Below are 27,730 nucleotides of genomic sequence, written 5' to 3' on the forward strand. Positions count from 1 at the left end.
ATTGATTTGGATTCAAAACTTTACTTTCCTACGAAATGCAACTTTTGTATTCTTAAGGTAATGGTTCGGTGAATAATGGATATACAAATACATACATATATATATATATAGGTATATTATACTATTATATTATATATAAATTATATTATTTACTAATCGGGTCAGATTCGGTTATGGATACGGTTTGAAGATCTCTATAACCATATCCAAAATCATAACCGAATAATATATAAAAGGTTTTTCCCCATATCGAGAATATACCCAAACTTCCATACCCAAATCTATTCCATTCAGACGGTTATCCACGATTATCAGATTTAAAGTTATAATTGTCATCCTAGTGAGTAGCAGTGCCCGGGATAAATTGTGTTTAAGTTGGACAGGTGGCATGAGTTATTGTGCAATGTCGTCTTGTTAGACAGGATTTCTCCTTTTGACTCCCTCATTTGCAGTTTATACCTCTCTCAGCCCATCAATTGCCGGAAGAGCTGCTCTGGAGTTTGAGCTTGAGCATCTGAAAGAAAAATGACGGGCGGTTTAAGAGTCCTAAGTCGGTCACTGAAACATTACAAACCCTCAACCTCTATATTTCCAGAGAATTCACTCTCTCCTCAATCCAACCAATGGATTTACCAAACTCGCCGGACTCTGATTTTAGAATCAGCACCGTCACACTCCGTCACCCTCCACCGACTCCCTGACTCCGATTCCGGTAAGTTTTCGTTCTGAAATACGTATAAAAAAAAGTGGGTTATCTCTGTTTATGCCAATTTTCTATGACCCAGAAAGCATTAACCGAATTGGGTTTTGTTTGTTTGATAACAGGGATTGTTGAGGTTAGGTTGGAGAGGCCGGAGGTGAGAAATGCAATTGGGAAAGATATGCTGAGAGGTTTACAGAACACCTTTGAAGCTGTCAGTGAGGATTCTTCTGCTAATGTTTTGCTGATCCGCAGCAAAGTTCCCAAGGTGTTCTGTGCTGGAGCAGATTTAAAGGTAGGAATTTTAATTTATTCGTTGAATCGATGTTTTGTTTTGGAAGGAGTTTACAGTGGATTAGTAAAGAATTCTTCAAATTTATATTCACTTTGATTGCTTGAATGAATTATTTGCATTGAAGAGTTGTGATATGTACAGGAGAAGATAGTGCTCACTAGTCAAATTGTTCTTGCCTCTTAATTTGATTGGCAGGAACGGAAAATGATGAGTGCATCTGAAGTTCGAGATTTTGTCAACACACTGCGTGCCACGTTCTCATTTTTAGAGGTTAATCTTCGTTGTTAACCTTTTTGTTTTTCTATAATTGTTTTGTTATTAAAATGGCCTGAAAGATGATCAAAATTCAGTAGTTGGTTTTGACACTCGGTGATTTTTAGAGGTTAATCTTCATTGCCACAAGTGTTTCAGATTCTGAACAACAACACTTTTATAACGCTTTTTTGTTGTATGGTACATAGTTTAACAGTGGGTATGGATATGTATATGCAAGTGTTCTATAACGATGGATATTGGATGCATATACGTGAGTGTTGTATAATGGTGGACATATGATATCAATATGTAAACTAGCAGACACTCATACATAAACGTGAGTGTCCAGGATATGTTCAGAATTATATTTACTAATTTGATTTAACGCTGTTTTTAATTAGCGTGGTATGATCATTTAATGCTTGAATGCAGGCTTCCTTGTTTACTGTTTATACATTAGTACTCCATAAATTATTTTCTTCTTCTTGACACTTACTTCTGTTCACAATATTTAGGTACTTTCTATTCCGACAATTGCTGTCATTGAAGGAGCAGCATTGGGTGGTGGACTTGAAATGGCTTTATCATGCGATCTTCGGATATGTGGTAATTCCATTTCTTTAATTATTTATACCGAACCCAGTTATGGTCATTAAACTATCAATCCTTTTAAACTTTATAATGCCTAGTCTCTTAATGTTTTCCACCATTAATGGCTTAGGAGAAGATGCAGTGATGGGCTTGCCAGAAACAGGACTTGCTATCATTCCTGGGTAGGTGCTAAATTTCAGAATGAGTTCACATTATCACCTGTGACGTTCTCCCCAAGAATTGCATATCACCTGCATCTTGTTTGACAAACCCAACATTCTGTACTGTTTCAACTTTTTCTAAGCAGGTTTAATAGCATACCATTTCTTATAACATAAGAGATGGGTGGGATTTTAATTCCCATTCCAACTGATATTTAGTTTATGGAATTGTGTCGTCCATATTGTCTACATTTCTGGAAGAACTTCTTTCCACATGATTACTTCTTATTTTACTCTCTTCTTTTATTTATTTTTCTTTATTTACATTTTTCTGAAATTATTCATCCAGTGACAGATCAACTCTCTTGATTGCATCCATTGACAGGGCAGGTGGAACACAGCGGCTTCCTAGATTGGTTGGAAAAGCAATATCAAAGGAACTCATATTCACTGGTAGGAAGATTCGCGGCAGGGAAGCAGTGTCGATAGGTATGTGATGTATGTCTACTCAGTAGCTTCTTTGTTTTTGTCCTTTTTTTTTTCTTTTGATGCAAATTATACTTCGCAACAGGTTTGGTAAATTACTGTGTTCCTGCTGGTGAAGCTCATCTAAAGGCACTTGAAGTTGCTCGCAATATAAATGAGAAGGTACAGAATTATTTTATCCACTATTGCGTTCATTTTATACTATTTCATGGGGAATGTTATAGTTGAGAGTATTCTATGAACTGAATTTTCGCCTTCCGATGATAACTGCATTCTAACATCTCAATCAGGGTGGATGTCTGTAGCTGAAACTTCTCTATGCATAAAATTTGCTGTAATGACAATGTTTAATACATGCACTGAAAAGGGGGAAAAAGACAGTAAACTAAAGCATAACTTGAAATCGTCATACTAGGCAAAGAACAAAAAAGTTACAAGTAATTGTTGCAATCAAACTTATGAAATACAGTGTTAGCAGGGTCCAATAGCAATAAGGATGGCAAAAAAAGCTATTGATGAGGGACTGGAGGTAGATAAGACCTCAGCTTTGGCTCTTGAAGAACATTGCTATGAAAAGACGTTGAACACAAATGATCGCTTGGAAGCCCTATCAGCATTTGCTGAGAAGCGGAAGCCAAAGTACAATGGAGATTAAGATGATAAACTTGCTATAATTTGTCTGGATAAGTTTCTTGGTTGGGCAGAAATAAACTTGTCAGCAATGACAAATTGACAGGTCAGTAGAGGTCTTAATTTTATTTGATCATAAGTTACTATTTAATGAATAGCTGATTAAATGTTTTGTTTGGGTGTCCGTGGATTGAATGTGTTCCTTAGTGAATCAAATAATTGTACTCCTCAATATCGTTCCTTTTTACACTTTAACAATCAAATGGTCTTCCTCAAACTCAAAAAAAATGGACCTTGCATGTGCTTTTAAGTAGTTATGCCACTCTCCATAATCCATATTGCCAGTTAATTTTATGACAGAACCTCAACTTTCTTCAATGAGTTTAGTGTAGATTCTTCTAACAGTGGCAAAAAGGGAGTGATTCGAGGGAAATTGTGCAACTGTAAGAACCCTGTTTGTGTTTTGTATCATCTTTAGAACCAAACATGCTGAACTTGTTGAACTCATGTATGATATTAGAAATGATCATACAAAACAAAAGGATGGTCCTAAAGATGATACAAAACACAAACATGGTTCTTATAGTGATCAGGTTGTAATGGACGTATTGTCGTATGAAATGTGATCAGCTTGACAATGCTTATGAAAAAACACTTATCAAATGCTTCGTCACTAATACAAAATGTGATTATGGCATTGTTGTTACAAGAATACAAAAATTTCACTTCGAAATTTTGACCAAGTAAATTGTTGTAATTTTATGAAATGGTTCTACTCCTAATGGACCTATTGTCGTAAATCTCCGCCAGTGTTGGGAGGCGTAGACTGGAAAAAAAATCCTCCCTGGACTCCAACTGATAAAACCCTAGCAGCCATTCCCCCATTTTCTCTCTCTTGCGCAAACCCAGTTCCTTCTCCCCGCCGCCGACTCCTTCCTTCGGCTGTGGTCTGCCGCAACCCATTGTTATTACTTTTCTCTCCTTTTGTTGTCTCTTTCTAGTAATGATGCCCCCTGGCCTTTTCTTCCGGTGTCTATGACCGTCGGTTTCTAAGGTCATGGCCTGTTTTCCCAGCGTCTTGCGCCGCTTCCCAGCGTTCTTCGCCTTTTTGGCTTCTTCACTCCTAATCCCTGTCCTGCGGCCCTCCTTTTTCAACCCTAAACACTCACACTTTTCCATCTTCTTCATTTTCTCCCCCTCACATGTCTTTCCTTCCACAACCCTTGCTCAAAAAGTAGGAGCAGCTCACCCGTTTTTACCATCAAATCTTAACCTTCCCTTCACAGCTCCGCCCCCAATCGGCATGCTGGAAAAACGGGGCCAAGAGTGTTGTGCCTTAGCCCCAATCCCTTTCCATTTGTTTTGGTTTTTGGTTCTCCTTGTTGGCGCTTGTGTTGGAGGTTCAGATCTGGTGTTTCTTCTCTGGTGTGGTGCTTTTGGTGGTGAAATTTGGTTGGGGATTTCTCTCTGTTGCGGGTTGGAAAACTTTGTGATGCGATAAGCTATTCTGCCCCTTTTGTTATTTGGGCTTTAGCTTTCCCCAATTGTATTGGTCTTATTTGTTGTCCTTGGTTTTGTGCCACTGCCTTTCAATGAAATTGTTTGGGTAAATTATATTTTACCATCTCCTGTTTGAAGTCTATTGCAACTTCATATAACATCTTCAAAACATTTCATTTTCATACGTCAAGTACTATTTTATTTCAATATAGTACATCTGTTACATTTTTCATCTATTACTCCTTTAAGAGCTAATGTGGCTGTCAAATTTGTGTCGCGTGACAAAAAAAATAATTTTTTTATGCATTTACAAATAATTAATTAAAAAAAGTTATAAAAAATTTAAAAAAAATACCCTAAAACCCATCCTCCCCGACCTTCGGCCTTTCCTTCTCCTCCACTCTCTTCATCTCCCCGACCTTTGTCCTTTCCCTTCACCACACAATTCATCTCCGAACTCGGTCAAGCCCTTCTCGTCGGAACTAATTAGCCTGCTCTTCGCCACCAACCCGTCTTTCCTCTGCAACTGCCATCGACTTAGTCATGAAGCTCTACGACTCCTGCAAGAACTCAGCGGCGACCTTGTTCTGCAGAGCGGACTTGGCCATTTTGTGCCTGCCCTGCGACATCCACTCCGACATCCACCGACATCTCAATTTGAGTGAAAACCCTAGAATCCAAAACGGCATAATCACCATTGTCGTTGCTGAATTCGATTCAGGGACATGATGAATCTATTGGAAAATATTAGTATTTAGTTTATTTGAATGTTTTGTTTTCTAGGCTTAGCCCGTTAGTATTAGGGTTTTGATTTCTTACCTTTTAGGATTAGAGTTAGTTTATTATAAATAGCATGCTTGTTATTCATTTGAGAACAAGCTATTCACAATGTAGTCTCTTAGGGTTTTGTATCCGTTCCGGCATTCTAGTTTGTTTAATAATATTCTTATTATTTTGTAATCTTATTCGTTGCGCACTATGATATTCAACTTGGTATCAGAGCGGGTTCGATCCTTAGGGTTCAATCAGTTCTCGTTGGTATCAATTTGTTTGTATCAGTTTTTTTTCCGTCATCTTCTGTTGTTTGTGTTTTCGTTTTAGATTTGTTAGTTGGTATTGATTGTTTGCAAGAAAAAAAGAAAGGGAAAATAGAAAGGATCTTGCTGCTGCTATTTGTTTGCACAGAAGAAAAAAAGGAAAACAGAAAGGTTCTGTTGTTTGTTCGCATGAAAGAAAAAAAAGAAAGAAAAATGGGAAGGAAGGAAAGGATAGAAAAAAAAAGCAAAAAGAGAAGGAAAAAGAAAACAATTGTTTGCTGTCAGTTTAAGGTCCACACGGGCAACAAAAAAAAAGGTTATCTTATTATGAGGTCTTTGTTTTGAAGTTTGGGTATTTGTCGTTGCCGTTCACAATGAATTCTCAAGTTGCTAGAATATTTTTTACGTTGTTCGTTTGTTGATACAATTGAGATATGGAAATCTCGTTCTTTTAGTGACGGGTTCTCTCCATACTCTCAACACTAACCAGTTTGAACCAAAATCAGTTTGCCAGCAAGAATCAAGTCAAGTTTGTCAGTTTGCTAGTCAAGTCAAGTCAAATCAAGAATCAAGTCACGTTTACCAGTTCGCCAGTCAAGTCTAGTCAAGTCAAGTCAAGTCAAGTTTGCATGCCTACCAGTTCACCTAACGGAGCCAATCCGCATCTGCTTGTTTGCAAACCCATGTCGTATACCGCCATGAGTTTGACATGGGGTGTTGGAAAATATTAGTATTTAGTTTATTTGAATGTTTGGTTTTCTGGGCTTAGCCCGTTAGCATTAGGATTTTGATTTCTTACCTTTTAGGATTAGGGTTAGTTTATTATAAATAGCATGCTTGTTATTCATTTGAGAACAAGTTATTCACAATGTAGTCTCTTAGAGTTTTGTAGCTGTTCCGTCATTCTAGTTTGTTTAATAATATTCTTATTATTTTATAATCTTGTTCGTTGCGGACTCTGATAGTCAACTGAATCTAATTCAGGGGAACAGTAATCTGTGCAATACCCAGATTAGGTACGGAGTGTCAGTATCCACCGAATGAGTGGCGGCGGAGACTCTACTGCCGACGTATAACTTCATGATCGCCGATTCCATAATGCCACCGAAGACCTCCGCCATGAAATCCGACAATGGCCTCACCTACAATGTCCCGATTCCTCTCCCAAGAAAGCGGTTCACATAATCTATTACCAAGGGCATCAACCCTTCATTTTCGTACCCGGCTCTGCCGTTGACCAAGAACAAAAACTATGGCCCTTTCTCTATTCTTGGCGAGGATATTTCTCCGTCTCATTTCCCAACACGTACATACCCAAATACAGAGCATAGAAATTTGACGGATTTGGACTGATTTGGCGTTAGATTATTTGATGGGTATTTTTTTATTCGGTTTTATTGATCTGGATTGCGTTTATTTGATTTTACAGACGGAGAAGGTGAGATTGGAAGTCGAGGAGAAGAGAGTGGGAGGTGGGGATGGGGTGGGTTTTGGATGGGAGGGGAGGTGAAGAGAGTGGAGGAGAGGGAGGTGGGTCGGGGGTTCTGGGTTTGTATGTTGTTTGTTTGTGTGCGTGTGTGCCTTTTTTTTTTTTTTAGAGGATAAAAATTATAATAGTTTAAATGTATAAAAAATTATTTTTTTTACCACGTGGGACAAATTTGACAAATTTGACAGTCACATCAGATCCTTAACAGATCAATGAATGGATAATGTAACAGATGTATTATATTGAAATAAAATAGTATTTGAGGTATGAAAGTGAAATGTTTTGAAGATATTGTATGAGATTGCAATAGACCTCAAATCTGAGGTGGAAAAGTGTAATTTATCCAAATTGTTTGCTTTCGACCAAAAACAGGAGCATATTGACTGACTAGGCCTGAAACGGGTTTTACCTTAGTCCTCTCTCTAAAAGTAGAACTGTTTTTTATTTATTTATCATATGACAGCACTTAAAACTACCATTTTGTTAACACATTAACGACCTTGAATTTTCTTCAATGCACATTAAAAATAAATTTTTAAGTTACACATATGAACAAGAGTCATTAGATCCTGTTAAATTAAATGATCTAACAACTCTTGTTCTATTTTAGTTGAAAACTAAAGACTTTTGTTCAGATGTGTACTTAAATGTGCACTTTTGATGTGCATTAGAGAAAAGTTCGTAAGGACCTTTAACCTCTTTCTTCAAGAATACTAGCCCACACACAAAGTGTGAGAAATTTTTTTATTTTTGTTTTTGAAATAGAATGAGAGAGGAAGAGAGTAATAGAGAATGTGGGAGTGGGAAGGTTTATTTTATTTTTTTATATTATTATTAAATTAGATATATGTTATGATTACATGTAGGTGAGGCTTTGAAAAAAAAACAACAAAATGTGGTTGTGTGAAATTACATTTCTGCCCCATATTTCTTATTCATGTTTTGTTTTAATTAGAAGGTTAAACTGGTAATTTCATAAAATTTTAGTTAACAATGAGTGTTTTATTGATTAGTAGAGATTCTTTTAAGGCGCCTTTGACACGACACTCCTCAACCATTGTTCCAGCCGCCCTCAAGACCACATGAGCATCGCCGGACCCATTACAAATCTAAAATTCAAAAAAGAACAATTTATAGTAATTTTTATTCAAGCAAATAGGGGAGGGAGAAGAATCGAGCCTATAATATATAAATAATCTTAACCACTTGAACTAAAAGTTATAATCAATTTTATTTATTTTTATATAACGAGATATTTAAAAAAAAAATTGTTTTGAACTTTCAGTTTACGAGATTTGAACTGACCTTCCTATCATTGGGGGTTAAGGCATAAATCCATACACAAATATATTAAGCGGCATCATGTGCCATGAAATGGGAACTTGCTTTAGAGTAAGGCTTGAGATAAGTTGACCAAGGATTGTTTGAATGCTTTTAAAATGATTGAAAACGTTTTTTATGAAGATATTTTTGAAACCCATCATAAGTAAAAATTGAATAAGATCCTGACAAAACACTTTAAGTACTTCATACAAAAAATACATATTTTGTGCTTCTTCTAAAAATTATTTAAATTATTTTTTAATCCCAAAATTAATTTTACCAAAATGCTTTCAATTATTTTAAAAACACCACCGAACGAATTCTAACTTTGTCGAGTGGAAAACCCACCGCCCAAAACCTATATATAAAACCCGAACGAGCATTTCACAAAATCCCAGATTTTCCAGCTAGAAACCTCACCAAACGAAAAGGCACAAAGAATCAAAAATCTAATCGTACAGAGAGAGAGCAAAAGCCATGGCTGCTTCGGACGAAACCCCGTCGGCTAAGAGATGGCTTCCTCTCGAAGCTAACCCTGATGTTATGAATCAGGTACTTCAATCAATCGCCTTCCTTTTCAAGAAAAAATTAAATTACCCGTATTTATTGCATATTCTTCGGATTATGCTCTGTTTGTTTCCCGAGAAAATGCAGAGCTAGGGTTTGGTGATGTGGAAAATGGAACTTTTTGATTCTTCTGGAAATTGAGTTCAAGTATGTGATTAAGCTTGTTTGGATTTGGTTAATAATTTGAAATGAATGTAAACCACTCACATAGAATCTGCTTAGTTGCTGTAGGGGAAATCAGTTGGCAAAGAGATGATAAAGTACGTATCGGTTTCGTTTATACCAAAATTTTTAGCGTTAGGGAGACCCAATTAGTGAATAATAACTAAACATTTGCTTTTGACAGAAAGCTAAACAGGAATTTGGTTTTCGAAACTAAAACGTAATGAGTAGCGACAATCATTTTGCACTGAAGAGAAGCGGAAAAATGTTTAGCCTATTCTTTCGTCATTTTGATTACATGAACTCTTGTTTGTATGTTATGTTGCAAATTAGATTTATAGTTTTCACAAAGGTGATATATTCAAGAAGAGCACCATTTGCACCATTGACCTTTATAATGGTTTTACCTCATTGTGCAAAATACCAAATCAAATGAAAGAAACGTATTTGGTCATTGCAGTTCCTTTGGGGCCTGGGTCTTCAAGAGGATGAGGCAGAATGCTATGATGTTTACGGGTTGGATGGAGAACTCTTAGAAATGGTTCCGAATCCTGTACTTGCTGTCCTGTTTCTTTATCCTATAACCGCTAAGGTTTTGTCTCTTTCCTTGAAATACAAATTAATAATTCTGAACTTTGTGGTTGGTGTGGAACTTAAGTTCTCTGCATCTGTCTTTCTTTTGGACAATATGAAATTTGGTTGTCTCCTGATTTGAGGGATGTTTCTGTACTTTTCAGACTGAAGAAGAGAGAATGATGCAGGCAAATGAAAAACAGGTGAGTGATAGGAAATTTGATTGAATGCTCTGTATAAAATGAAAGCCTTTTATTTTTTAGCGGGTTGTTGAACTTGTGATCTCTCTGTGCATATATGTGGATGGTGTGCATGTGCATATTCATGTGATGATAGTAACTTTTGAGAGATCAGTTCTGTATTGAAATTTATGTTCACATTCAACCATGTTTTATGTTTTCATACCTTGCTCACTTATTTTCGATTGTGTTAATTTGTTTTATTTACTTCTTGCATACTTGTTTTTTTGCTTGGTGTTTCTAATGATTTACTGATCTAAAGAGAATTTTGTATTCAAATACATTATGACTTGATTTGATTTGAAGTGGTATGATTTAATTAGAATGATTTGGAATGCATATCCTGGCTGTAGGAGCCCAAAGGTAATGTTTATTTTATGAAACAAACTGTGGGCAATGCTTGTGGAACAATTGGACTTCTTCATGCTGTTGGAAACATCACTTCAGAGATCAAACTTGGTAAGTTGTTTACTGTTTTCCTGTTATGGGTGAATTCTGATTAGAGTTATTCATGGCAGCCTTGCGTTCTCCATACTTGCAGGTGTATGTATTACACACAAGTATTAATCACTGCTAGTGATTTAGAGTGCTGTGTTTTTTGAGTGGCTGCTAGCAAATCTTGGTTTCTTTTGGATTCTCCCCACTTGACCAGGAAAAGAGTGTGTGTGTGTGTGTGTGTGTGTGAGAGGGAGAGAAAGAGAGAGGTTTGTTGAAAATTATTTGCGGCCAATGGTTCCTTTAATTCTTTTTTCTCTCATATTCCTCTTTCTCTTACCTAACAATGTTTGATCACCCTGCTTCTGAAAATGCCAAACAATTGCAGGAACAATCGGATCAACAACAACAACAACAACAAAGCCTTTTCCCACTAAGTGGGGTCGGCTATATGAATCCTAGAACGCCATTGCGCTCGGTTTTGTGTCATGCCCTCCATTAGATCCAAGTACTCTAAGTCTTTTCTTAGAGTCTCTTCCAAAGTTTTCCTAGGTCTTCCTCTACCCCTTCGGCCCTGAACCTCTGTCCCGTAGTCACATCTTCGAACCGGAGCGTCAGTCGGCCTTCTTTGCACATGTCCAAATCACCAGAGCCGATTTTCTCTCATCTTTCCTACAATTTCGGCTACTCCTACTTTACCTCGGATATCCTCATTCCCAATCTTATCCTTTCTCGTGTGCCCACACATCCCACGAAGCATCCTCATCTCCGCTACACCCATTTTGTGTACGTGTTGATGCTTCACCACCCAACATTCTCTGCCATACAACATCGCTGGCCTTATTGCCGTCCTATAAAATTTTTCCTTGAGCTTCAGTGGCCTACGACGGTCACACAACACGCCGGATGCACTCTTTCCATCCAGCTCGTATTCTATGGTTGAGATCTCTATCTAATTCTTCGTTCTCTTGCAAGATAGATCCTAGGTAACGAAAACGGTCGCTTTTTGTGATCTTCGCTAGATTGCTCCGGTCATTAGTGTGGATAAGTATATAAATGGATAGAGATAGGAAAGCAAACACAAGATGTACGTGGTTCACCCAGATTGGCTACGTCCACGGAATAGAAGAGTTCTCATTAATTGTGAAGGGTTTACACAAGTACATAGGTTCAAGCTCTCCTTTAGTGAGTACGAGTGAATGATTTAGTACAAATGACATTAGGAAATATTGTGGGAGAATGATCTCGTAATCACGAAACTTCTAAGTATCGGAGTGTGGTGTCGTCTTGACTTGCCTTATCTGTCTCATAGGTAGATGTGGCATCTTCTCTGGAAGTACTCTTCCTCCATCCAGGGGTGGTATCTTTAACTGGTGGAGATGCACAAGGTAATGTATCAATTTCACTTGAAGCTTACTTGTAGTTTCAGGCTTGGTCAAGCGCGATACAAACCATGTAGTAGGAGTCCCCCAAGTCGCCGAGCTAGGGGGTCTGCTGAAAGAGGTGACAGACAAGGTAAGCAATCAGAGCTCCGACTGATTGTTCACCTTCTCCCCATCTTGCAGCAGCATGAAGGATAAAGAGAAGAAAAATGAGAAGAGATGATATGAGATACTTTTGCTTTTGAAGAAGTAACTTTCCACAGGCTTATTCTTGAACTGAGCTGGAGGGTTTTCTGGTTTCCTCCAGAGTATAAGGCCGACTGAAGAATTTGAGGGTCAAAACAAGTCCATCAAATCTAGAGTACGTTCCACCCTGCTGATATGGGATACTTTTGCTTTTGACAGAGTAATGGATGTATCGGCACGTGTGCTGTTACGCTTGTCTCCACATGCTTCCTTGTATCCTTCGCACTTGCCCTATCTGTTCCTCAAGCAGATGCGGAATCTTCCCTGGAAACATAAGATGATGAAGATGAGTACTCGAGAGCAATGCCAGGTAAGTAATCAGGTAAGGGGTTCCAGGCAGTCAGTTCCTGGCTGGAAGCTTGATTCCAAGTGCTGACTGATTGCTCTCTTTCTCCTTGTCTTGCAGGTAAAAACAAGGCCAAAAGAAAAAACAGGGAAAAAGCATGATATGGGATACTCTTGCTTTTAACCCTGATGATATGAGATATTCTTGCTCTAGTATAGCTTGTTTGCAGAGGTATTATCGGGGGGAAAGAAAGCTGAATATTTCGAAAGGCTTTGTTGGGAGTGCCCTCTCAGATATGATGAAGGGTTGAGCATTTTTGCAGGTCTGCCTGTCCGTTGGGGATGGAGGTCGACATATATAGGAGTCTCCCTAACAACAAGTAGTAATGCTATTCCTTTACCCTGCTTGGTCATAGCACGGTAGTGGGAGCTGCCAGTTTCACATGTTTTAAATCTGTCAGAGCACTTTGAAAAAGTGGTCTGTGGTATCTGGCTCTCGAGATTCGGAGAACGATGCCTCTTCGATTTTTGAGAAAGCAATCATGCTGGGGGTCTGACTCTCGAGATTCGGAGAGCAGTGTCTCTTCGATTTTTGAGGAAGTAATCATGTTGGGAGTCTGGCTCTCGAGATTCAGAAGGCGGTGCCTCTTCGATTTTGGAGCAAGCAATCTTGTTGGGAGTGTTGTCTCGAATGTGAGTAAAGGTTGGACATATTTGCTAGTCTACCTTGCCACGAAGCACAAAGGTTGACACACAGGGACTTTACAATTATCCAGCAATGGTACTGTTCCTTTACCCTCTCTTCGATTTTGAGAAAGTAGTCATGTTGGGAGTCTGGCTCTCGAGATTCGGAGGACGGTGCCTCTTCGATTTTGGAGCAAGCAATCTTGTTGGGACTGTTTTCTCGAATGTGAGTAAAGGTTGGGCATGTTTGCTAGTCTACCTTGCCACGAAGCACAGAGGTTGACACACAGGGACTTTCCAATTATCCAGCAGTGGTACTGTTCCTTTACCCTTGTGGGTAATAATATGGTAGCTAGACCTTCAAAATTTATGTGTCTAAACTTTGTTAGTGCTGTTTCTTTGCTATTCTTTTACCTTTCTTGGTCAGAGCGATGTAGTGGGAGCTGCAAGCTTCACGTGCTCAACTTTGGCAGAGAACTTTGGCAAAGTGATCTGTGGTACCCATGAGTTATTGTTGCGTGTGGGAAGTGGGTGATTGAACAGTAAGATTCATGTGCTTTCTACTTCACCAGAAGTCTTCGACAGAATGCCCATAATTTCTGCAAAGCTGAGTGTGCGTGTGACAGGTGCTGACAAGGCTAGAAAAGTAGATGCCTCTTCGATTTCTGAGATCGGCCCTCGTGGTCTCTGAGCAGCCCAGCTTTTGAGAAAGCGAGCGCCTCTTCGATTGATTCGGAGAACGGTGCCTCACCGATTTTTGAGAAAGCAATCATGCTGGGGGTCTGGCTCTCGAGATTCGGGGAGCAGTGTCTCTTCGATTTTTGAGAAAGTAATCATGTTGGGAGAGTGGCTCTCGAGATTCGGAGGGCGGTGCCTCTTCGATTTTGGAGCAAGCAATCTTGTTGGGAGTGTTTTCTCGAAAGTGAGTAAAGGTTGGGCATGTTTGCTAGTCTACCTTGCCACGAAGCACAGAGGTTGACACACAGGGACTTTCCAATTATCCAGCAATGGTACTGTTCCTTTACCCTCTCTTCGATTTTTAAGAAAGTAGTCATGTTGGGAGTCTGGCTCTTTAGATTCGGAGGACGGTGCCTCTTCGATTTTGGAGCAAGCAATCTTATTGGGAGTGTTTTCTCAAATGTGAGTAAAGGTTGGGCATGTTTGCTAGTCTACCTTGCTACGAAGCACAGAGGTTGACATACATGGACTTTCCAATTATCCAGCAGTGGTACTGTTCCTTTACCCTTGTGGGTAATAATATGGTAGCTAGACCTTCAAAATTTATGGGTCTAAACTTTGTTAGTGCTGTTTCTTTGCTATTCTTTTACCCTTCTTGGTCAGAGCGATGTAGTGGGAGCTGCAAGCTTCACGTGCTCAACTTTGGCAGAGAACTTTGGCAAAGTTATCTGTGGTACCCATGAGCTATTGTTGCGTGTGGGAAGTGGGTGATTGAACAGTAAGATTCCTGTGTTTTCTACTTCCCCAGAAGTCTTTGACAGAATGCCCATAATTTCCGCAAAGCTGAGTGTGCGTGTGACAGGTGCTGACAAGGCTGGAAAAGTAGGTGCCTCTTCGATTTCTGAGATCGGCCCTCGTGGTCTCTAGGGAGCCCAGCTTTTGAGAAAGCGAGCGCCTCTTCGATTTCTGAGATCGGCCTTCGTGGTCTTTGAGCAGCCCAACTTTTGAGAAAGCAAACGGCTCTTCGATTTCTGAGATCAACCCTCGTGATCTCTAAGCAGCCCAACTTTTGAGAAAGCAAACGCCTCTTCGATTTCTGAGCTGGCGCCTCTTTGATTTCTGAAGCTCCGTCGAGTGCAGATTTTTATAGAGGCTGGCATTAAGTTCCAAAGCACACTTGAATCTCCACCAGTAGAAGCTTCATTCTTGCACTTCTAAGATCTTGATTTGTCCGACCTCTTCTCTCTTCAACACCTTTGAAAATGTCTGGCCCCTCCGACCGTCGTTTTGACTTGAACCTTGTTGAAGAGGCAGCCCCGCCTTCTCCAGACAACATATGGCGCCCATCCTTCGTCTCCCCAACTGGTCCTCTTACCGTTGGGGATTCCGTGATGAAGAATGATATGACTGCTGCGGTGGTGGCCAGGAACCTTCTCACTCCCAAAGATAACAGACTACTTTCCAAACGGTCTGATGAGTTAGCTGTTAAGGATTCGCTGGCTCTCAGTGTTCAGTGTGCAGGTTCTGTGTCTAATATGGCCTAACGCCTATTTGCTCGAACCCGCCAAGTTGAATCATTGGCGGCTGAAGTGATGAGTCTCAAACAGGAGATTAGAGGGCTCAAGCATGAGAATAAACAGTTGCACCGGCTCGCACATGACTATGCTACAAACATGAAGAGGAAGCTTGACCAGATGAAGGAAACTGATGGTCAGGTTTTACTTGATCATCAGAGATTTGTGGGTTTGTTCCAAAGGCATTTATTGCCTTCGTCTTCTGGGGCTGTACCGCGTAATGAAGCTCCAAATGATCAACCTCTGATGCCTCCTCCTTCTAGGGTTCTGTCCAGTACTGAGGCTCCAAATGATCCCCCTCCGGTGCCTTCTCTTTCTGGGGCTCTACCGACTGCTGAGACTTCTCCTAAGCAACCTTTGTGAAGGCTCCCTCTTGTGTGTTTATTTTGACTCATGTATATGTACATATTTGTAGCTTATCGGGGATATCAATAAATAAGCTTTCCTTCATTTCAACGTATTGTGTTAAATACACCAAAGCCTTCTTCGCTAAGTTCTTTGAATTTTCTTTTGTTGAAGCTTGTATGTTGAAGCTTTCTGAGTGGAGCATGTATGCTTTCTGGGGAAAAAGCATACCATTGGAAAGGAGCTTCTTGGTTATTACCACCAAAGTGTATGCTATTCTAGTTTCTAACTAGGACAGTGCATGTTTGTGGACCACCTAGCCGTGGAAATTAGGGATACAGAATCGTGAAACTAGAGAATTCTAGATACCAAAACTGTTCCCTTAAGTAACTCCTTTGGAGGAATTGAAGCTTGATTTTGTTCAAGTACGCAACCTTGGAAAGCATGCTTCCCTGTAGAAGCCAAAATTATTGATTATTTTTCTTTCTGACAATTGCTTACTAGTTATTAATAAATGTTTACCACAGTTATTTTTTCCATGTTATCCTCTTTTTCTTTTCAGTTGAGGATTCGTTCTTGGATAGGTTTTTCAAAAAAACTGCAAGCATGGATCCATTGCAGGTTCTATTTTCTTTTCCCTCATATTTTGTCCTTTCAGCTTGACCAATTCATATAGATTCATATTATTCTTCTTGCCTCTTATTGTCATCTATTTGTCATACAAATGTAGCGTGCAGCATTCCTTGAAAGTGACACAGAAGTGGAAGTTGCTCATTCTGTAGCAGCCAATGGTGGCGATACAGAGGTGATATATTTTAAGTAGCATAGAATATTATGTAAAGTACCAATCTCTCCACTTTCCTCTGTTTGGTTCATATGGTTTGTGCTTCACATGTCTTACTCTGTTTCTTTCTAGGCGTCCGACAATGCAGACACTCACTTTATTTGCTTTGCATGTGTGGACGGTGAGTGCTTCTTCTATATCTGTTTAGAGATGGTTCTTGAAGATTTTTTTACCCTACTGCACGGTTTGTGATTTTGATCTTTTGTTTAATATGTAGGGGAACTTTATGAGCTTGATGGGAGGAAGTCAGATCCAATCTCTCATGGTCCATCTTCACCAAACAGTCTATTGCAGGTATTTAAGATGTCATTGTGCTCTCTGATTCAAAATTAGAGGAAGAACACACAATTAATGCCTAAACACATCAAAAGTTTAACTGTCAATTTAGTAACCTTTTCTTTTTTTGGTCAAGCAAAGAGAGGGAAGAAGCATAATATCCTAAAGATTAAATGGATGAAGTTTCGGGGGAGAGAGGAAACTATAACTAAAACTGTTTTGAACTGATTTAAAGTTAACGTGTCTGTGTTTTGGAAAATTCAATCATAATAGTTCAATTAGCTATTCTCATGTTTATTTTGGCTCATTTAAAGTGGGAACGTGTTGGCCTTTACCCGAGTCTTTATGTACAGTTTGCAGCCCTTCATCGCCCATCTGATAACTTTTTAATTGCATAACAGGATGCAGCTAAAGTCATACAGGGCATGATCCAGAAAAATCCCGACTCCCTCAACTTCAATGTGATTGCAATTTCGAAGAAATCTGGTGGGTTTTCTTAAGTTGGAATGCATCCATGTCCTTCATAAGCGGTCAAAAGTGCAGTGGTAGCACTTGATGTACGCATCCTTATCCTTTTCCCGGTTTAACATGTGTGCTGGCATCTTTAGCATAAGCTTACTCAACTTGCGTTAAACTTGTCGTAAACTTTTCTGATTATAACGTTGGTGTGCATTGAACAAGCCTGTTGGAATATGAATAGAGTTCTGTTTTTGCTTTAATCATGTAGTGCTAATGATCCCGGAAAAAGAAACAAGTGTGTATGATAGATGGATTGGAATTTTGAAACCAAAACCAAACTGATTTCCAACTTAGTTCCATAAGAGTGTCAAATGAGTATGTTTGATTGTTAGGCGTGAAATGTGTCTATTGCAACGGTGTGATGGTATGCTAGATTGTTAGGTTTTATGATCATTTGCACGGCGTGCTCAGCATATTTCGAATGTATTACCAACATAGAAAACGGCATAGAAAACTGATCCTCACAGATTGGTATGGAATAAGAGCTGACAGTGAACATAGATTACATAGTAGTTGTTTCTTGGCCATGAAGCAACCATTGCCGCGTTAATATCTGATTGATGATATCATTGTGCACCCTGTGTATCGTTGCTGATGAGCTTCCTAGGCCGCTCTTCGTGTCAGTTCTTGATGCTTCTAACCCCGCTCGCCAATGTTGAAGCCAGCTGATCCAGTTTGTCAGCACCAACCGGGTGCTGTCCTGTCACATAGTTGTAAACCCAGTAAAACACCATCGCCGCTGTTGCGCCAAGCCCTCCCGACATAACAAGCCCAGTATTCAGCAGAAGCATTGCAACTCCGGCTGGTACCAACACCGGGCTGAAGATCACCAGCAACGGTGTTGCTGCCACCAAACCGATAACAACGGCAGTGAGTGTCAAACTGGAGAGGACGGAGAGGGACCCGGAAAAGGTTATGGCAGTGGAGGCCTTGGCCAATTGATAGGAGAGGTTTTCTGGATTTCGAGCCATTGATGATACTCTATCGTTTCTTTGAGGAGCTTGCTGGTTGGGAGGGAAGGGCGTATATGAAGGGTGGTGAGTCACGTGAGGAGAGGCGTATGTCACGTGTTTCGTGTTTATCTTCAGAACATTTGCATGTGAAGAAGTATGCGTTTGCTCGACACCTATACTACCCTACAATTCCATTGTTATGTTTATCCGGTTTCTGGGAGAAGATGTTCTCTCTGTTTTGGAAGGCAGCACAAGTTGGGTGGTTACATCTGCATTTTCTATGGCAGCACTTGCCATGATCCGTGGACCCACCGAGCTCGACGATCCAAGCGTTGGTAGATTAGATCGTTGTCGTCGGAAGAACATTGCTTGGCTCCTTCCTTTTAAGGAAAAATTCATCCTTCTATGTAAATCACAAAGTCTTGACATGCATATACAAGTTGATTATGCACGCGTGAAATTGTGATTTGTTTAGAATTGATGATAACGGCCTCTGAAGACTCGTAAACAAGCTTGATATTCACATAAATGTGGAATCTTATTGACACACTCCGACCCCACGTTGACTATGAGTTAGACTTCGTTGGCCGATACTGTGTGGTGACGAAGCCATAAATAAGGTAATTGGTACGTGACAATTAAAATGTTCAGGTTCAATTTTACTAAAAATTTGCAGAATCTCCCCTACAAATACAATAATTCAAAATAAATCTTGCAAGTAAACGCAATTAAAACTCAACTTCCCCGACGGTCATACCAAGGTTTCAACCCTTTTATTCCATGTCACATAAGTTCAGAATTAGTCAAGCAACAATATAAGCAAGTAATCATGTGATGTGCAAGTATAACCGTAAATTTGGTTATTTATTAATGCAACCAACTAAAAAGACAGATATCACTACGTAGGAGAGATGTACTATTGCCAAGCTCACTCACCGTCACAAGCTGCTACTTTCATCCTACTAGGTCCTTATGGGCGAAAAACAAAGTGTGAACGGATCACATCAATTATCGAGTTAAAATTCTTTTATAACATACTAACCCCTGTTTTAGAAAGACCTATAAACTAGTATCTATTACATTTACATATATAAGTTGAAAAATACATGTCAGTCACAATAAAAAATCATACATGAGGAACTGCAATACATTTCTAATATCTACTAGTGAGACATACACGTGTGTGTACGTGGGCGTCTGCGCATCTACTAACTATCTATCACACTAGCATCTACTAGTGAATCTAGCATCTTTTAGAAAATATAACACATGCAAACATCCAATGGCTGAAGCTAAACTATCCTCCATGTATAATGGTGAAAATAAATCACAATATAAACACATATCATTTAAATGTCATCTAATCATTGCAACCTAAAATTTAGTCTCATCTAAGACCAATATCAAGGCATGCTTGTGATACGGATTTTTACTACCTACAAATGTAGGGATAAAAACACTTAAAAATACTTGTAAGAGTACAAGGTTATCGTAGTATAGCAGCTTAAGCAAGATCATTTTCCGTGGGGATTATTTAAATCAATTTATGCAAAACCAAAATCTTAGTTAATTATTTGAAACAAAGATTGGAAAAAGCTGATTTTGAATTTAAAAATAATAAAAACGAATTTAATTAAAATGATTAAAGAAATTAGCAAAGTAAATAAAACAAAGGAAAACGTTTTGAAAACCAAATTGTAAATGCCTAAGGTTCCATCATCCCCTTAACAATCCTATGTAGATTTACCAATTACTTATGAATTACCCATGCAACTTTGAAGGTTAGGTTTTCCTAATGCATATTCTACTCGTGGTATTCAAGGTAGAACATATATCAAACATGCAATCCATATGTGATATTCACATCAAATATAAACATGTATGACTCATTACGATTTGTGAAAACCCTCGAAAAACCATGCAATCCCTAAGACCTAGGTGAAATTACAACTATCAATCACAAGAAGCAATACTCAATCCTCAGGTGGTATTCTGACCGAATTGCATCCAATTTGTAACATCTCACATCGCCCAGGGGAGTGATCCTTAAATCTATATTCACATCCCTACCTAGCACGAGGCCTTTTAGGAGCTCACTGGCTTCGGGTTCTGTAGGAACTCCAAAGTTAAGCGAGAAGGAGGCCAGAGACACTCCCAGGATAGGTGACCCACTTGGAAGTTGCTCGTGAGTTCCAAAAAAAAAAAACCGTGAGGGAATGGTAAGCCCAAAGCAGACAATATCATGCTACGGTGGTAGAGCGGGCTCAGAATGTGGTGGACCCGGGCCGAGATGTGACAAATGGTATCATAGCCAATCCCTGGTCAGAAGTGTGCCGACGAGGACGTCAGGCCCCTAAAGGGGGTGGATTGTAACATCCCACATCTCCTAAGGGAGTGATCCTTAAATTTATATTCACATCCCTACCTAGCATGAGGCTTTTTGGTAGCTCACTGGCTTCGGGTTCCGTAGGAACTCCGAAGTTAAGTGAGAAAGAGGCCAGTGCATTCCCAGGATGGGTGACCCACCGGGAAGTTGCTCGTGAGTTCCCAAAAAAAAAAACATGAGGGAATGGTAAGCGCAAAGCAGACAATATCGTGCTACGATGGTAGAGCAGGCCCAAGATGTGGTGGACCCGGGCCGGGATGTGACAAATGGTATCAAAGCCAATCCATGGCCGGAAGTGCGCCGACAAGGACGTCGGGCCCCTAAGGGGGGTGGATTGTAAAACATCGTCTAAGGGAGTGATCTTTAAATGTATATTCTCATCCTTACCTAACACAAGGCCTTTTGGGAGCTCATTGGCATCGGGTTCTGTCGGAACTCCGAAGTTAAACGAGAAGGTGGCCAGAGCACTCACATGATGGGTGACCCACTGGGAAGTTGCTCGTGAGCTTCCAGAAACAAAACCGTGAGGGCGTGGTCGGGGCCCAAAGCGGACAATATCGTGCTACGGTGGTAGAGCGGGCCCGGGATGTGGTGGACCCGGGCGGGGATGTGATAAATGGTATCAGAGCTAATCCTTGGCCTGAAGTGTGCCAACGAGGACGTCGGGCTCCTAAAGGGGGTGGATGGTAAAATCCCACATCGTCTAGGGGAGTGATCCTTAAATTTATATTCACATCCCTACCTAGAATGAGGCCTTTTGGGAGCTTACTGGCTTCGGGTTCCGTAGGAACTCCGAAGTAAAGCGAGAATGAGGCCAAAGCACTCCCAGGATGGGTGACCCACTGGGAAGTTGCTCATGAGTTCCAAAAAAAAAAAACCGTGAGGGAATGGTAAGCCTAAAGCGGACAATATCGTGCTACGGTAGTAGACCGGGCCCGGGATGTGGTGGACCTGGGCTGGGATGTCACCACAAGTAACTTCCCAGTGGGTCACCCATCCTGGGAATGCTCTGGCCTCCTTCTCGCTTAACTTCGGAGTTCATACGGAACCCGAAGCCAGTGAGCTCCCAAAAAGCCTCGTGCTAGGTAGGGATGTGAATATAAATTTAAGGATCACTCCTCTTGGCGATGTGGGATGTTACAATCCACCCCCTTTAGGGGCCCGATGTCCTCGTCAGCACACTTCCGGCCAAGGATTGGCTCTGATACCATTTGTCACATCTCGGCCCGGGTCCACCACATCCCGAGCCCGCTTTACCACCGTAGCACGATATTGTCCGCTTTGGGCCCCGACCACGCCCTCACAGTTTTGTTTCTGGAAGTTCACGAGCAACTTTCCAATAGGTCACCCATCATGGGAGTGCTCTGGCCACCTTCTCGCTTAACTTCGGAGTTCCGACGGAACCCGATGCTAGTGAGCTCCCAAAAAGCCTCGTGCTAGGTAGGGATTGGAATATACATTTAAAAAGATCACTCCCCTGGGTGATGTGGGATGTTACAATACATTTGTCACATCCCGACCCGGACCCACCACATCCTGGGCCCGTTCCACCATCGTAGCATGATATTGTCTGCTTTGGGCTTACCATTCCCTCACGGTTTTGTTTTTGGGAACTCACGAGCGACTTTCCAGTGGGTCACCCATCCTAAGAGTGCTCTGACGTCATTCTAGCTTAACTTCGGAGTTCCTACGAAACCCAAAGCCAGTGAGCTCCCGAAAGACCTCGTGCTAGGTAGGGATGTGAATATAAATTTAAGGATCACTCCACTGAGCGATGTGGGATATTATAATCCACCCTCCTTAGGGGCCCGACGTCCTCGTCGGCAAACTTCCGGCCATGGATTGGCTCTAATACTATTTGTCACATCCCGACCTAGGTCAACCACATCCCGGGCCCGCTCTACCACCGTAGCACGATATTGTCCGCTTTGGGCTTACCATTCCCTCACGGTTTTTTTTTTTGGAACTCACGAGCAACTTCCGAGTGGGTCACCCATTTTGGGAGTGCTCTGACCTCCTTCTCGCTTAACTTCGGAGTTCCTACGGAACCTGAAGCCAGTGAACTCCCAAAATGCCTTATGCTATGTAGGGATGTGAATATAAATTTAAGGATCACTTCCCTAGGCGATGTGGGATGTTACACAATTACTTATCTAAACATCCTAATGGTAGCTAAGCATTAAGATATAGAGATAGTTTAAACACAGTGATTAATAATTCAAAGTATGCATGCATGATATCATAAACAATTAAATAAAAATTACATATTCATGCTAAGTGACACGTCCCGACCCTGATATTCCCTGAGTACCAGGATAGACACGTGCTGGCAGACACCCGAGGGTGACGAAAGTCATTAATTGATACAAAAGCTAAGAATAAGAAATAAATAAGAGTTATGAATTTAAAATACAATGAATTAATAATTTAGGAACGTGTTCAGAGCATACAACTAACTAGAGCTCTAAAAGAATTAATATAAAATTGAATAAATAAAAGGATGTGGGTTCTACACCAAGAGGACTCGAATATGCTATGCCTTGATTCTAAATCCTGAAAGGGGGTGCAAAACAAGGGTGAGTGGACCAAGTTCATATATATATATATATATATATATATATATATATATATATATATATATACATAATACGAAAACAGTTATGAACATACTAACCCCCAAGTTTATATATAATGAAAACTACTAGTATAATAGTGATAGGTTTTCTGAAACTCTGGCATGCCATAAAACATCTCAACAGGTATAACGCAAAAAAACATCATATAAATCATCGCGTGTATTGTCTCGTAAGAGTGGTGTACTGCTAGTAAGATTACTGAAATAATTATAACTCCCGGCCCTATGCCAGCACCGTGGTCTCTGCGCCCGTAGCTAGAGATTACTAACTCCCGGCCCAATGCTTGCTCCGTGTCCCTCATCCCGTAGCTAGGGATTATTTCTCCCGGCCTATCTAGCAACACCAGATTCTCGCCCCAGTCGGCATAGTGTCCACTAGGTACACACAAATAGTTACACCTCTCATAAATAACTACTTCATAGTATAAAGTTATCAATCGTCTATATTATAAAGAGGGGTTTCTAAAACATGTTCTAGCATCCTATCGTCATCCATCAGATAGTCTACTAGTTCATGATTTTTATAGAAATTACGAAATATTAAAATATAGCTCAATATAGGACAACAATTGATTCCTCACCAAAAACACAAGACTAAAAACAACATATTCAATAAATATGCTTAACATAAAATCAAATCATAAATTCGTAAGGCATGCTATTCATTTATGCAATTGAACTATAAAATCATATAATTTTAGAAGGGGTCCACTCACATGTATTCCACTATTGGAGAGCCACTTGAATTAAGATGTATTGGATCACCTTCCACAGTTGCACCTAAACACCAAATAGATTAGGTTTAAATAATTGGCTTAAGTGTTTAATTACTACAACCCAAAGTTTGGGTCGGGTCCCCAAAAAGTTATTGGACTTAATCCAATAACCAAAGCCAATCAAATGAGTTGGGATTTTCGCATGTAGGTTGGGTCCTTAAAGATTTTGGGCTTAAATAGGGTTAGGACTTATTGGGTTTTGGTTTTGGATAGGTTTAGGAGTAAAAAGGGTGGTGGTTTGGGCTTGAGCCCAAACCCACACATCACACACATAAGCACACTAGCACACACACACATGTATGCACAACACACATGTATACATGCATAGCACACACACACAGCACTACACACACACGACACTGCACACACACGCACAACATATCACACACACCACACACACTCACGGCCTAAGTGGGGCACAACCCACAGGCCAATTAACCAAATAAAGGACATAAGAAACTGGCTGGGCTAAGGCCCGTGGGTAATTTGAGAAGGCCTGATGGCTTGGGTGTTGTCGGGGAAGAACACCGAAGTTGCTACAGCTCCGGTCGATGGCGAACAAACAAACCAATACCCAACCCAAGTACAAAAATGAAGAGGGAAGGTAGCTGAAGTATTCTCATACCCTAACTTCGTCGTGAACTACTTTGGGTGGTCGGAAAAACCTTCGAAGGTCATGGGTTTTTTTAGGAAATACGCACAGAGCACCAGCAGAGGTTAGAGCCTCAAAATTATCTCCACAACACTAAAAAACCTTGGATTAAACACTAAATGAGGCAGATGCTTCACCTGGAACCGATGGGGAAGACTCGAAGCTCACGGTTCAATGAGTTCGAAACTCTGCCATGCGTAGATGGTCCATGCAAAGCCACTACTAAGATCCTCAGGCAACCCAAAATCTATTTCTGGTGATTTTGTGTTGAACCAAGTCGTAAGAGATGGTGGTTGTGGGTGGTGTGGTGCTCTCGGGTGTGGGTCGAGGGGTGAGAGGTTGGAGAGTGAGGAAGAGAGAGACAAGAGTGAATGCAGAGAGATCTAAGGAGAGAGAAGGGAAAAGAGAAGAGAAAGGGAGGAGAGAGAGAGATTGGGGGACAAAGGTTATAAGGTGGGCCCCACGTGGCTCACCAATTTAAGTCCCAAAAATAATTTTTTTACTTAAAACTCAACTATATTTTGAAATTAGGGGGTGAGGTGTTACACTAAGGCTCAAGGCATTGCCCTAGCAAACGGAATTAGTTACGAACAACCATAAAATGAAAAGAATTTTATTGAAATAGAAAAAGGATAGAAAACACCTTGAAATACAAAACGTCAAAGCCTAGCTAAGTTCTCCAAATTGATGCCCCGTTCCTAATGACTAAAAAACCTTACTTATACTACTATAAAATAAAATCCTACCTAGAAAAGGTCTTCTAAAAACTAGGAAACATAATAGAATAAGATAACTAGGAAATAAAATGTTTCCTATTTAAACTAAAATTCGGACTTCTTAGATAATCAGACTTTTGACCGATCAAATAAACTCCGATTTGGTCCCAAAAGGTCTTTTTTAAAGCTTGAGACGTCCTTAACAAATCCTTAGAATGAATCTTCCTCAAATTATACCATCTTGACCTTCAAAATGCCCAAAACGTCCAAAAATGTCAATCTGGGAAAGCTGCGCACTAGGTCTTATATTTCATTACCACGGTTAAACGGCTTGGTAGAAAAATCTAGAATTTTGACACAATCATCTTGAAAGACTCACGAACATCTTCAAGTAGAATCACTCCAAAATTCATCCGTTTGATTACTTTTTGCTCCAGAGGAAGTCAAATGTCCTACATGGAAAATATATAACAAAAATATCAAAATTATACCAAAATAACCAATAAACTATAACTAAGAATAAGGTAAAATATATAGTATAATATCGCCTCATCAACTCACTTATCCAAAACATGTTTTGTCAAAACATTTAAGAAGGAATTCACTCACTGAATTCAAGTCGACCCTTCTCAATAGGCACGTTTCCTTTGTTTAGTTTAGACGAACTTGCACCTGTACCAATAACTTAGTCACTTTAACTCAATAAAGCTTCTAAGTGTTATATGTGTCAAATGCCTCTATTAGTGAAAACGTAGTGCATCATTTGATTCAGGAAGTCGAAAAATCTTAGGTTAGGTCTCGAGTTCTCACATGCCACCATACAGACAGTCTCACGCCACCTAGTCGTCAATGTACACACCGTTGTAGCTAGCGAACACACCATCGTACACGTCTCCATCACCGTCAATTCATTGTTGATGTTGTCATTGGCCAACTATGCAACTGCGATGACAGTCGTCATTCGGTGCTGTCATATGTTAAGCAATGTTGCGCTTACTCACTGGTGAGGCAAGCACAACCATTAGAATTAAAGGATAGTGCTGCTTACAGCAGCACTATCCTTTAATTCTAATGGTTGTGCTTGCCTCACCAGTGAGCAAGGAATTAAATATCGATATTATCGGCGAAATATCGTTATTTTCACATAGCGATATTTTCAACGTTTACAGTTAATTATCGTAATAATATCGCGATAATAGCGCTAATATCGATAATATCGCGATATTAACGATATTAACCATAATATCGCCAAGGATCCTCCGTCGTCGTCGCAACGGCGGCCAAAAATGGGCAATCCACGCTCAGACCTTGAAAATGAGCAATCCTCTCTCTGCAATCCACGCTCAGACCCTGAAAATGAGCAATCCCTTTCTCCAGATCCCAAAACCCGTTCCGATTTGATGGGGGGAGAACCGGAGAAGGATCGAGAGACTGAAGGAGAAGAAGAAGGATGGAGAGACTGAGGGAGAAGGATGGACGGAAAGATTGAGGGAGAAGGATCGAGATTGAGGCTGAGGGAGAAGGATGGACGGACGGAGAGACTAAGGGAGAGAAGGATCAAGATCGAGGCTGAGGGAAAAGGAATGGACGGACGACGGAGAGACTGAGTGAGAGAAGGATCGAGATCGAGGCTGAGGGAGAATGATGGACAAACGACGGAGAGAGAAGGATGGATGGACGACGGAGAAACTGAGGGAAAGAAGGATCGAGATCGAGGCTGAGGGAGAAGGATGGACGGACGACGGAGAGACTGAGGGAGAGAATGAGAGACTGCGTGTGTGGTGTGTGCGGTCTGCGTGTGTTGCAGAGAAGAGATGGGGGCAGAAGAAGAAACAAGGAGACTGTGGGAGAAGGATCGAGAGAGTCCTGCACGAATCCCTCTACGTTTCTAAAAGATAATTAAATATGAGGAAATTGTGAGATTTGACATGTGGCTAGAAATGCCGTGTGAAAGTTTCCATATTGCACATGTATATATTATTGTCAGTAAATTGTTTGTTCCACATTTGTTAATTTCATTATATATAAATGATTTTGGTGTGTTTAAATTTTTTTCATTAATTACTACATCTTTTCTACATTCACAATGTTTGCCAGCTCGCTATATTATCAACTTAAATCAATTAAATTCATCATGCAATGCATTTCCTTCCAATTTTTTGTGATAAACTAATAGATAATTGACTAAATAAACATCCTGCAAAGTTTCAATAAAAATTTCCAAGTTTTTCTTACAATTTCCGTGGTTTCCATGTAATTTTTATCGATATCGATATTATCCCGATATTTCCATCGATATTTCCGTGTTTTCGGACTATCGATATTTCCGATATTAC

General features: G+C 40.2%; 3 protein-coding genes across 9 annotated transcripts; 2 read left to right on the forward strand and 1 right to left on the reverse strand.

Annotated features, from left to right (window-relative positions):
• The first annotated feature begins 413 nt into the window (after positions 1–413).
• LOC126620105 (probable enoyl-CoA hydratase 2, mitochondrial) lies at positions 414–7,416 on the forward strand. Of its 7 annotated transcripts, none has more exons than XR_007622240.1 (9): positions 416–712; positions 826–995; positions 1,191–1,265; positions 1,766–1,856; positions 1,972–2,023; positions 2,388–2,491; positions 2,574–2,650; positions 2,967–3,224; positions 7,085–7,416. XR_007622240.1 is itself a non-coding variant. In XM_050288586.1 (8 exons), exons 1-8 carry the CDS (start codon positions 526–528, stop codon positions 3,141–3,143), a joined length of 930 nt encoding a protein of 309 aa, XP_050144543.1. In that variant the 5' UTR covers positions 414–525; the 3' UTR covers positions 3,144–3,350. The 7 variants fall into 7 exon arrangements, 3 of the variants coding, with proteins under 3 accessions (XP_050144543.1, XP_050144544.1, XP_050144542.1); XR_007622236.1 differs by lacking the exon at positions 7,085–7,416 and adding an exon at positions 6,640–7,071; XR_007622238.1 differs by lacking the exon at positions 7,085–7,416 and adding an exon at positions 6,667–7,071.
• A 1,410-nt stretch (positions 7,417–8,826) lies between these two features.
• LOC126620108 (ubiquitin carboxyl-terminal hydrolase 3-like) lies at positions 8,827–17,476 on the forward strand. The gene is made up of 9 exons (XM_050288591.1): positions 8,827–9,019; positions 9,657–9,788; positions 9,934–9,972; positions 10,362–10,467; positions 16,200–16,258; positions 16,368–16,442; positions 16,554–16,602; positions 16,699–16,775; positions 17,159–17,476. Exons 1-9 carry the CDS (start codon positions 8,945–8,947, stop codon positions 17,255–17,257), a joined length of 711 nt encoding a protein of 236 aa, XP_050144548.1. The 5' UTR covers positions 8,827–8,944; the 3' UTR covers positions 17,258–17,476.
• Positions 17,477–17,723: 247 nt separating this feature from the next.
• LOC126620109 (oleosin 18.5 kDa-like) lies at positions 17,724–18,470 on the reverse strand. The gene has a single exon (XM_050288592.1). The coding sequence runs from the start codon at positions 18,245–18,247 to the stop codon at positions 17,897–17,899; it is 351 nt and encodes a 116-aa protein (XP_050144549.1). The 5' UTR covers positions 18,248–18,470; the 3' UTR covers positions 17,724–17,896.
• Positions 18,471–27,730: the final 9,260 nt, after the last annotated feature.

This window comes from Malus sylvestris, chromosome 4, assembly GCF_916048215.2.
Source record: "Malus sylvestris chromosome 4, drMalSylv7.2, whole genome shotgun sequence".
In the NCBI taxonomy this organism is placed as follows: domain Eukaryota; kingdom Viridiplantae; phylum Streptophyta; class Magnoliopsida; order Rosales; family Rosaceae; genus Malus; species Malus sylvestris.

What these genes read in the sequence shown, in the direction of transcription:
- LOC126620105 (XM_050288585.1), top strand. Translation starts at nt 526, where the DNA reads ATGACGGGCGGTTTAAGAGTCCTAAGTCGGTCACTGAAACATTACAAA. An exon ending in GGACTTGCTATCATTCCTGG is followed by an intron (nt 2,024 to 2,387) that starts GTAGGTGCTAAA and finishes ATCCATTGACAG; the next exon opens with GGCAGGTGGAACACAGCGGC. An exon ending in CAGGGAAGCAGTGTCGATAG is followed by an intron (nt 2,492 to 2,573) that starts GTATGTGATGTA and finishes ACTTCGCAACAG; the next exon opens with GTTTGGTAAATTACTGTGTT.
- LOC126620108 (XM_050288591.1), top strand. Translation starts at nt 8,945, where the DNA reads ATGGCTGCTTCGGACGAAACCCCGTCGGCTAAGAGATGGCTTCCTCTC. An exon ending in ACCCTGATGTTATGAATCAG is followed by an intron (nt 9,020 to 9,656) that starts GTACTTCAATCA and finishes TGGTCATTGCAG; the next exon opens with TTCCTTTGGGGCCTGGGTCT. An exon ending in CAAGCATGGATCCATTGCAG is followed by an intron (nt 16,259 to 16,367) that starts GTTCTATTTTCT and finishes ATACAAATGTAG; the next exon opens with CGTGCAGCATTCCTTGAAAG.
- LOC126620109 (XM_050288592.1), bottom strand. Translation starts at nt 18,247, where the DNA reads ATGGCTCGAAATCCAGAAAACCTCTCCTATCAATTGGCCAAGGCCTCC.